Consider the following 11,413-nt stretch of genomic DNA (forward strand, 5'->3'; position numbering starts at 1 on the left):
GGGAGGACGCCATGAAAAGACCATGAAGTCACTGATGGCTAAACCTGGAAGTTATTCTATAGAATAAATAATATAATATTATATTTATATAATAATATAAAGAAAGCCTAGAGAAGGTTCAGCCTCTTCCTCATAAGCAAGAGGAACAGTTAACTCTGCTCAAGGACAGTAACGAAGAGCTCTCTTTAAAGGTTTCTGAACAGCAGAACCCCATCAACTCCCTGCCGGCTGAAAACACTCTCCATGAACAAGTGAAGGAGAGCGAAGCCAGGCTCAGACAGAAGGAGGTCCAAAAGGAGGAGGACGCAACATCTGAACTCCTCACAAAGGGGTCCTCTAGGAAGGAGCTGAAAAAGGCTAAGAGGCTGCAGAAACAACAGAGAAAGCAGGAGAATAGAAAGAAAGAAGAGGAACTCCTCACACTCCTGTTCTATAAAAAAACCATCGTGGCTGCAGAGACGAGAAGAGTATGATGAACCAGACCTGCAGTATAAAACAAAGAAGAACAAAGTGAATAAGAGGGTAAAAATTAAATTATAAATTAGGGTTCAGGACATAGAGGCCATTATAACAACACAACAACACTCTAAATGATGGAGCTGAAGCCATATGTCCAGCAGTGACCTGAGAGTGACATCATTCAGGTAATAAAAATATGAATCACTGACAGTTTACTTGCTGTTTCTCCTGCACGACGATGATCCTAAACGTCCTACCTCTGTACGTAGAACTGCACATTTTGCTTATTTTATTTTTCCTATTGCTTATTCATATTTTTATTTATTCTTATGCTTAAGTCTACTGTTTCTTTTTTATCTTAATTTAGTTGTGTATGAAGTCATATGAAGGGAACTCGCAAAGTAAGAACTTCATTGCTCAGTGTAACTGTAAAGTGCTGTGCATTTGACAATAAACTTCTTGAATCTTGAATCCTCAGTCCGAAACATTTACACAATCACCAACATGATGTGTAACTAAGATCGTGCAGTAATGTGACTTTCACACCGAGGCCTGTCCTGGTGAAAAGCGCCATGTTAGCTCATTTAATGGAGGAGCTGAAGAAGACTGGACTCCAAGCTGCTCCTGCTGATCATTTATGTTAGGAATAAAACCCAAAATATCAGCTGTTAATCACTCAAGTGCTTTTATTCCTGCAGGAAGGAGCAGTCACATACACAGACAGTTGCCTCTGTAGGAGTGCTCAAGGTCTTTTCAGAGCAGCTCCCTTCTTATACCCTCTGTTATCTAACAGACACAGCTTCTCAGAATACACACATCTTAGAATAGGCACAAGCACAATCATATATGACAGTAACATATCATGTATGAGATCATAGGTGTAACATCACATATATTTCCATAGTAAGACATATGGATAGACTGTCTCCACAAAGTCCAGCAGGCCATGCTGCTGACACAGGTTAGGTTGTTTCCAGAATTCTTCCAACAACTGCTATGCTGGACCTGAAGAACCCTATGTAAGAAACAAAGATATGAAAAGGGGAAGAAGAAGAAACAGGGGCCTGTGCTTCCATTCACATTAAGGGCGGAATAAACAGAAACACTTTCAGTTTCCTTTCCTGAAGATGACACCAAAAACTAAACAAATAAAAAATTTGAAATAAAATCTAATACATTTAAAATAAATACTGGAACATTCACACAACACAAGATTCCATCCAGACTTACTGCAGAACAGTGAGTGAAGATGGATTGCTTCATTTGGCCATCACTAGTCCTGGCTATAATCGAGGAGCGTCAAATTAATCATTACAAAACTGTTTTGATATTTTCCAGAATCACCTGTTGTATGTCCTTACGAACCAAACGTTTGGTAATACAGTAAAATGACGTGTTAAAAGTTTCACCAAGGCATCAGAAAAGGAAACATATTCATCCAAACACCTTTTTTTACAGTCTGTGTAACAGCTGTTGAGACATCAGAAACAATCAAGACGCTTTATTGTCATAGAACAACGAAATTTGGTCCGACAGCTCAGAAAAGGCAATATATACAAAAACACACAATAATACTCAAAACAGAGCTACTCCGCAGTATAATGACATGGTCAAGTCCAGCACGATGTTATAAAGTGCAGCGTAGTGCATACAAGCATATAGACTTTAATGTGTGTCGATACAAATGTCCTTGGGATGCTGTGGACAGGTAATACAATGGCATTGTTTGCACACAAATGGCACAACCATGTTGACTGTTAGCTAGCTAGCAGCTAGCTAGTTGTTAAACTCACAAATCTGAATGCCGTGAATATAGTGAAATGTCTCGTGTGTTATGTTACCGTACTAAAGTCACGTAGTAACCTGCCTGTTTATCTGATGGTTAATGTCCTCTCTATGTGTCAGGCAGGGTTACAGAGCAGTTACTGAAAGCTCAGTTTACTCCCTCAACACTAGGCTTGTGCAAAATCGTATCGTGTGCAATTAATCGTCAGAAAAACTGTAATCGATTAATATTTGCCACTTATCGATTACGGCGATTAGTGCCTCGTCATGATGACGCATTTTTGTGTGCGGCGTAGTCTCACCATCACCCGCGCACATGTGAGCCCACAATAACAATAAAAAGACAGTGGTGTTCAGTTAAATAATGCGGAGCAGCACGTTTCTAACATAAGTTCAACGTCTGTCACCATAAGCCCGAGCACGAAGAAAGCGCAACGAGGACACAACACTACACTACAGCTGTATATAGTGCCGCGACATGCATTAGGTGACGCGTGTAGCGTTGGTTGTTGCTATAGTAACTGAATTTTTGCTCGTATCAAAGGAATAAACTCCGATCTTTATTTACGGACTCCATAGCAACATAGGAAACATTACAACAGCGAAGTCTCCTCCAGCAGATATTGGAAAGAATTCCACTCAGCCGAGAATCCGCGATACGTTTAGTCATTGTGCTCCTTACGACCAAACGAAGCGCTGGAAGAACGTAATGTAGGTTGATTTGCACAGACACACATTTAAATGTGAAATTGTCCGGTTTGTTTGTTTGTTTGTTTTTTCTGCTGCTGTTCTACAGTCTGAGTGAAAACATGCACTAGTGTGGGACATATTCCAGTCACAGGTTCATTTGCGCAGACACATTTTTTAACTTGAAATAATCACTGATGTGACTTTTCTGAACTTTGTTTGTCTATTTGTCTGTTTAATTTTAATGTTGACATGCTTTGTGACCTTAAGATAAAAACATTTGAAGGACAAAGTTAATTTTAAATGTTTGCTTCATTATTATTTTGAAGCAGTTTGTGCCTCAATATTATCAATACATATTTCCATGGCTGGTTGGTGCCTACTCACCAGCTTAGCCTGTTGTGAATGAAGTAGTTAACTTGACTGATGATTTGTCGGTATCATGCTAGAACACTGTGCCAATTTAGAGTCAAAAACATGTAAGTGCAACTGTCATCAATTAATCGTCAAATTAATCGTTATCGGCTAAATGCCACAATTAATCGTGATTAATTTTTTTGCCAATATCACCCAACCCTACTCAACACACAGGGCAGCTGCTCACCTTCCACTCTGAGAACAGCTGCTGCTTCTCTCCCTGTCTTTTCCTTTCTGATGTTGTCTGTATAAAAGCATGTTCTATCATATAAAAAGCCGTTTCCCTACTTTTCAAACGGAATCTCTCCTCGTACATGGCTGTGCCTGTGTTTCTCTGCCGGTAGCGATGTTAAATCAGCGTGAGTTCAGTCTGACAGCGTTTTATTTTGAAAATCCACCGGAAACGCTTTTATTCTGGTGCCTGACTTCCTGTCTGCTCGATGTAGTTGGTGCAGACAGAAAAAAAGGTTCGATCGCCACAATCAAAACATACACTTATAAATATAAATAGCGTTACTCCTCCGCTTTGCTAGCCTCAGCTAAGAAGCTAACGCGAACGATGGCTAATGCTAATAGCAGCTACGCTAGCTTACGCAAATAACATCAAAGGCTCCAACAGATGCGTGGTAGAAGGGGGCGTTTTCCTGGTTACCACAGCGCTGCAATACCGTTACTATAGTAACAGACCTAACAAAGCCAGTGGGTTTTTCGAGCGAGAGTAAAACACCGTAAAGAGAACCGTCGGTGCTGGTCGAAGCTGGAGGAGGTAACGTAAGTCCAGCTCATGCTAAAGCCTTACTGTTTGTCACATGACCCCAGGTGAGGTTAGGTTGATGTTAAATCAACTTAGAAAAGTTGGGAGGTAGCTACTGTTTACTTTCAGTTACAGTAGACGGTATTATTTGTCTGAAGACATGTTGTTGCCTTTTCTGCTGCCTCCCCACACACAATGGACATGGACAAAGATTCCTAACAAAGACACGGAGAGTTAGAGTTGTTTTCAGCATTAACCCATGTTGTAATAAGGGCCAGGTTAGCTCCTGTTAGCCTGCTAGCTTCAGCCTCGCCTAGCCAGTGCACATAGCCACCTGCTCCTATTCTTATCAGCAAGAATAAAACACATGTGATGGACCGTCAGGACACAGTGGAGCATTATATGAACAGGGAAACACTGATGTAGCAGATAAGGCAGGGCATCATTATAAACACATCCACAAGGTTTGTTGTGAATTGAGCAGTTTTATAAGCAAATAAAAATAAAGACATGCATCTTTTTGTAAGTTAGTATTTTTAGTGTTTCAGTATTATCTGCATTAAGCAGTTTGGTTCATTTTTCTATGGGATTTGCCAGTTTTTTGTCTCTGTAAATGAGAGAAGGCCTCAGATATGGAGGCTGTTAGTGTAGTAGCACCAGTATGTTTGACAAAACTGTTGTTTCACTTGGAATTAGTTTCTGTTTGTCACCGACTTTTTGTTGAATCTGTCTCTGAAATAGTCATTAAGTGTTTACTTCTGTAGGTAAAATAGTTTAACACTGTTAAAATCACTGTTAAAATCCACAGGAAATCGCAACTACTTCATATTATTATATTTCATAATATACTTATGTACTTTTTTTCAGATCATTCAGAAGGACCGAGACTTGCAGTCACAGACAAAAGGCTTGAGAGCATGCAGCAGTTCGTTAAAGACGTCAGAGAGATGAAGCTCCTGGAAGAAAAACTCAGCGAGCCTCAGATGTCCAAGAAGGAGCAAAAAAATGCAGAAAAGAAGTTGCAGAAAGAACGTGAGGAGAGGGAGAAACAGGAGAAGAAGGATCGTAAGGAGAGGGAGAAACAGGAAAAGAAAGAACGTGAGGAGAGGGAGAAACAGGAGAAGAAGGATCGAAAGGAGAGGGAGAAACAAGAGAAGAAGGATCGTAAGGAGAGGGAGAAAGTGGAAAAGAAGCAACGTAAGGAGGCAGCAAAAAATCCTTCCAGTTATGAGGAGCTGGTCTCTAAACTTTGCTCAGTCCAAAGCCAGCTAGAAACTGAGAAGCAGACTGTCCTGGAAAGAGACGGTCTGATCCACAAGCTGGCAGAAGAGAAGTGTTCCCTGCAAGAGGAGCTGGACCAGGCCAACCAGACTGTCCTGGAAAGAGACGGTCTGATCCACAAGCTGGCAGAAGAGAAGTGTTCCCTGCAAGAGGAGCTGGACCAGGCCAACCAGACTGTCCTGGAAAGAGACAGTCTGATCCACAAGCTGGCAGAAGAGAAGTGTTCCCTGCAAGAGGAGCTGGACCAGGCCAACCAGACTGTCCTGGAAAGAGACGGTCTGATCCACAAGCTGGCAGAAGAGAAGTGTTCCCTGCTAGAGGAGCTGGACCAGGCCAACCAGACTGTCCTGGAAAGAGACGGTCTGATCCACAAGCTGGCGGAAGAGAAGTGTTCCCTGCTAGAGGAGCTGGACCAGTCCATCGCTGAAACTGAAGACGTCAGCAAGGAACTGGACCAACGCACTAAAAAATGTGTGGAGTCATTAAATATGCTATCCATTCTGCAAGCTGACGTGGACCAGGCCAACCAGACTGTCCTGGAAAGAGACGGTCTGATCCACAAGCTGGCAGAAGAGAAGTGTTCCCTGCAAGAGGAGCTGGACCAGGCCAACCAGACTGTCCTGGAAAGAGACGGTCTGATCCACAAGCTGGCGGAAGAGAAGTGTTCCCTGCTAGAGGAGCTGGACCAGGCCAACCAGACTGTCCTGGAAAGAGACGGTCTGATCCACAAGCTGGCGGAAGAGAAGTGTTCCCTGCTAGAGGAGCTGGACCAGTCCATCGCTGAAACTGAAGACGTCAGCAAGGAACTGGACCAACGCACTAAAAAATGTATGGAGTCATTAAATATGCTATCCATTCTGCAAGCTGACGTGGACCAGGCCAACCAGACTGTCCTGGAAAGAGACGGTCTGATCCACAAGCTGGCAGAAGAGAAGTGTTCCCTGCAAGAGGAGCTGTACCAGGCCAACCAGACTGTCCTGGAAAGAGACGGTCTGATCCACAAGCTGGCAGAAGAGAAGTGTTCCCTGCAAGAGGAGCTGGACCAGGCCAACCAGACTGTCCTGGAAAGAGACGGTCTGATCCACAAGCTGGTAGAAGATAAGTGTTCCCTGCTAGAGGAGCTGTACCAGGCCAACCAGACTGTCCTGGAAAGAGACGGTCTGATCCACAAGCTGGCGGAAGAGAAGTGTTCCCTGCTAGAGGAGCTGGACCAGGCCAACCAGACTGTCCTGGAAAGAGACGGTCTGATCCACAAGCTGGCGGAAGAGAATCGTTCCCTGCAAGAGGAGATGGACCAGGCCATCGCTGAAACTGAAGACGTCAGCAAGGAACTGGACCAACGCACTAAAAAATGTGTGGAGTCATTAAATATGCTATCCATTCTGCAAGCTGACGTGGACCAGGCCAACCAGACTGTCCTGCAAAAAGACGGTCTGAGCCATAACCTGGTGGAGGAGAAGTCTTCCCTGGAAGAGGAGCTGAAACTTGAGCAGCAGGCTATAAAAGAAAGCCTAGAGAAGGTTCAGCCTCTTCCTCATGAGCAAGAGGAACAGTTAACTCTGCTCAAGGACAGTAATGAAGAGCTCTCTTTAAAGGTTTCTGAACAGCAGAACCCCATCAACTCCCTGCCGGCTGAAAACGCAGTTCTCCATGAACAAGTGAAGGAGAGCGAAGCCAGGCTCAGACAGAAGGAGGTCCAAAAGGAGGAGGACGCAACATCTGAACTCCTCACAAAGGGGTCCTCTAGGAAGGAGCTGAAAAAGGCTAAGAGGCTGCAGAAACAACAGAGAAAGCAGGAGAATAGAAAGAAAGAAGAGGAACTCCTCACAATCCTGTTCTATACAAGTCAGGATCAGGATCCGATTTACGAGGTTAATGACGACGAAGGGGAAATTTACCTTTGTTCGTACAGACGCAGAGAAGAAAAGGATTACTGAAATGAAATATATAATAAAATATATAATAAATACCTAAAGAACATACTACTGTATAAACCTTTATATAGTAAAGAGCATGACATGAATGTTCCAGTATGAATGTACAGTGTCTGAGTGACTGTTACAGTTCAGAGTTCAGTAGTTTGATTGAGACAGGCAGGAATGACTTCCTGTGTCTCTCAGTGGTGCATCGTGGGAGTCGGAGTCTGTTGCTGAACAAGCTCCTGTAGCTGTTCAGTACAGTGTGGAGTGGGTGGGAGGGACAGTCCAGTATGGCCTTTATTTTGGACAACATCCTCCTCTGACACACCTCTGTCAGAGAGTCCAGTTCCTCTCCCACAACATGGCCGGCCTTCCTGATGATTCTGTTGAGTCTGTTGATGTCCCTCACCCTCAGACTGCTGCCCCAGCAGACAACAGCATACATGATGGCACTGGCCACCACAGACTCATAAAACATCCTCATCATCGTCCTGCAGATGTTGAAGGACCTCAGAAGGTAGAGGCGACTTCCTGTAGACAGTGTCCACGTTCTTACTCCAGTCCAGTTTGTGGTCCAAGTGCATTCCCAGGTATTTGTACTCCTCCACCACCTCCACACTGACCCCTTTGATGCTGGTAGGGGTCACTGGAGCCTTTGTCCTCCTCAGATCCAAAACCATAAACCATAAACCAAAAAAAACCATCGTGGCTGCAGAGACAAGAAGAGTATAATGAACCAGACCTGCAGTATAAAACAAAGAAGAACAAAGCGAATAAGAGGCAGCAGAACCTTACAGCTTACAAGCTTCCAATAAAAGCTGTCAACTAAAACAACATCTGACAGTTGTGCAAAAAAATCTCAGATTTTTACTTGTTTTTTTCCAGAATTCGACAATTCTGAGGGAAAAAAGTCTCAGTAAATTCTCAGATTTAGGTCCACCTCCAAGAAGAAGCCCTCTTGTCTCTCTCTCACACACACACTTTAAAAAAAATAAAAAATAGCCTATAAGTGTCATATTGTTAAATATTTAATAAGATATAACAATATAAATAATAACAGGTGGTGGTTCTGGTTTATTTACCATATGAGTGGTTCAAGCGCAGAACCTAATTAATGCTGACTGTGGTGTTAGGTAGAGATGAGGACTCGCAGTTTATTCATTAGGACTTGGGTCACACTTAATTTGACGCTCCTCGATTATAGCCAGGACTAGTGATGGCCAAATGAAGCAATCCATCTTCACTCACTGTTCTGCAGTAAGTCTGGATGGAATCTTGTGTTGTGTGAAATATCTTCCAGGTTCAAGCCTCAAGTCACTGACGGCAAGTCTAAGTCAAGTCTCTTAATGTTCAGTGTTCGTGTTTAATAGTGTTTAATAGTGTCTAAAATGCCAATGTGACTGTTCCGTTCAGTTGCAGGGATACTTTCTTCATTTCTGGTTTTGTAATTCTTCTATGATGTCAAAACATTTGGAACACTTGATTTTTCATGCTATTGAGTATAAATTCCTAAATATAGCTTACAGAGATATAATCTCCTTTTAGATATAGATAAGAAACTTTATCAGTATATTCAAAAATTGAGCTAAAAAAAATTGTAAAAAAAGATTGTATTGATTTTGTCACACCAGACAGAAGATTTTGTTCATATTTATCCTAGGCTGAGGGGCAGATGAGCACAGACAGGCATGCTCTGAATAGAACAGAGTATTGACCCATCCAAAGTGTGAGAGACCGCAGCGTTACAATTAATATGATCAATTATTATGCAGCCACTGTGGAAAAAACAGCAAAGCAGTCATAGCAACTAAAATCATTTGTTCATGTCCTTCAAAACAAATTTGCATAAAACAGGAAGGTCCTATTTTCATAAACAATGAACGATGTAAAAGACTATTCAGCCTGTTTATGTCCACAGCTGCAGTGAAACAGGCTGCAAACAGAACATGTAGACTCAAACTACAGGACATCTGAGGTTTGTGCATAACCCTTGTTTCATTAAACAAAGAGGTCATGCATTTGTATTCCTGTTCATGCTCTCTATGGTGGACTGGTCACGTTGATAACATCCTCCTGGTTAAACTGACAGTTGCAGCCATGATCCCGATGGGCCGCGGTTTGTGTCTTCCTTCTCCAGCCACCGTCCACCAGCTGTTCTCTGTGGCACGAGATGCCAGCATCATCCCTGATATCTCCTTGGATCCCGTCCTCACAACCTTCCTGTCACTGGACTCCTCAGCAGCACTGCAGCATCGATATGGTTTCCTGCAGCGGGGTATGAGCGGAGAGCAGCAAGCGGCGTTCAGACAGAGCCTGATCGGAGAGCTGGGGGGCAGCAGGGTCACCTATGGAGGAGTAGGGGTCATTGCTCTGGCTCTGTCCATGCTTTTTGACCAGGTTGCCCAACATGTAGGCAAAGCTGTTCAGTTTTGTGTGTTTTTTGTAGAAAAAAAAATCAAAAATTGTTATCTTATCAGGTCCGAGTGCAAGGATCATCCACAGAGGGCCATCTATCAACGCAGGGACCCCAGGCCATGATGATTTTTGGCATCAGTACCTCTTCAAGAATTGGCCAGCTAATTAACAGCTACCTCCGCCTCATTCCTGGCATCGCCAACAACCAGGAGACAATGGCCGAAACCACGGAGCTCTACGACAGTTTGCTGAAACTTGAACTGCTTGATCATTATGAGAGGATGATTAACAAGAAGAGAATGAGCTCAGTGTCCATGCAGCAGTGGTTGGCAGGAGCAGCTTTTCACCTGCACCTGAGACTGCACCAGGTAAGGATGGGCAGGCGAAAACTCCAGATGAAACATGTCAATGACCATATGGTGCAGTATCCACATGCTTTTTTGTGCCTTAAACTGTTGCCTACATTACTCACAATGCAACTTAAGTAAGAGCTCTGTTATGTCTGACAAGGTGCTAAAAAACAGACAAGCTCAGATATACTTTTGTTCTTCTTCCAACAGGTCCGTCTGAACTCTGTGCCTTTGGGATCTGCTAAATCACTGCGTTTTTCTTATAAGACAGGACTGAATCACCTGATTCAGGGCTACGCAGCTTATCTGCGCAGAAACATACAGGAGACTGCAGCTCCAGGCCCACATCACACTGCAATCAATGCAGCCAGTGGTCCAAAAGAAACCAGTGCAACCAATACAACATGCTCCAGCAGTGTCCTTTTTAATATCAGTTTGGTCAGTCCAAGTGTCTCGGCTGATATATTCAATGACTCTACCACACCCAATTCAACTGCTGGAAGCTGTAAAACTCATGGCTCCACAGAGGACGTTGGACTCAACGAAGACAGGAAGGGAAACAATGACACCACTGTAGGTATGATAAATAAAAACACACTCAATATTTCTGCTGGGCACAGCAGGAAGGAGGAAGAACACATGTTAGTCATCGAGCCTTGGAGAAACGTCAGTCACAACGTGCAGCACCATCCCTGTGAGTCTTCGGCCATTCAGCAAGCTCTGGTGACCCGCATTATCAACGCTCAGGACCTGGAGCGGAACAGAAACTTTTTCATTTACCGAGAGAAAGCCTTCCAGAACCTCCTCAGACAGAGGGAGGACTTTGAGCTGAGGTCAAATTAGATCATACATCACAGGCAGATCATATTCATTGATCATGCACTTGTTGAATTAATGTAGATGAAGTATGGATGTCCTCAGATGTCACCTGGAGTCAGGTGAACCATCTCCAGCTTAACACCTCAAAGACTAAGGAGCTGGTCATCGACTTCAGGAAGTCCAGCCCACAGCCACGTCCAGTGACCGTCAGGGACGACGAGGTGGAGATTGTAGGCAACTACAAGTACCTCGGGTTGTGGCTGGACAACAAGCTGGACTGGACATGCTGTACAGATCACCTGTACAAGAAGGGCCAGAGCCGACTGTACTTCCTGCGAAGACTGGGAGCCTTCAACATCTGCAGGAAACTCCTGTGGATGTTCTACCAGTCTGTGGTGGCCAGTACACTTTTTTATGCTGTTGTCTGTTGGGGGGGTAACATAAACAAAAGGTGTGCTAACAGGCTGGACAGACTTATCAGGCGGGCCGGCTCTGTGGTCGGCATGAAGCTGGACTCCCTGGTGACA

General features: G+C 43.7%; 2 protein-coding genes across 4 annotated transcripts; both read left to right on the forward strand.

The window, feature by feature from the left end:
* Positions 1-417: 417 nt before the first annotated feature.
* Positions 418-8,669, forward strand: LOC114446527 (protein PXR1-like). Its single transcript, XM_028422175.1, has 3 exons — positions 418-644; positions 4,970-5,504; positions 8,603-8,669. The coding sequence occupies exons 2-3, from the start codon at positions 5,020-5,022 to the stop codon at positions 8,667-8,669; spliced, it is 552 nt and encodes a 183-aa protein (XP_028277976.1). The 5' UTR covers positions 418-644; positions 4,970-5,019.
* Positions 8,281-11,109, forward strand: LOC114446275 (uncharacterized). Of its 3 annotated transcripts, XM_028421781.1 has the most exons (4): positions 8,281-9,277; positions 9,392-9,711; positions 9,780-10,085; positions 10,278-11,109. In XM_028421781.1, the coding sequence occupies exons 2-4, from the start codon at positions 9,400-9,402 to the stop codon at positions 10,908-10,910; spliced, it is 1,251 nt and encodes a 416-aa protein (XP_028277582.1). In that variant the 5' UTR covers positions 8,281-9,277; positions 9,392-9,399; the 3' UTR covers positions 10,911-11,109. The 3 variants fall into 3 exon arrangements, with proteins under 3 accessions (XP_028277582.1, XP_028277580.1, XP_028277581.1); XM_028421779.1 differs by having other exon boundaries at positions 8,281-9,711; XM_028421780.1 differs by having other exon boundaries at positions 8,281-9,699.
* Positions 11,110-11,413: the final 304 nt, after the last annotated feature.

Source organism: Parambassis ranga, chromosome 14 (genome assembly GCF_900634625.1).
Source record: "Parambassis ranga chromosome 14, fParRan2.1, whole genome shotgun sequence".
NCBI classification, from domain to species: domain Eukaryota; kingdom Metazoa; phylum Chordata; class Actinopteri; family Ambassidae; genus Parambassis; species Parambassis ranga.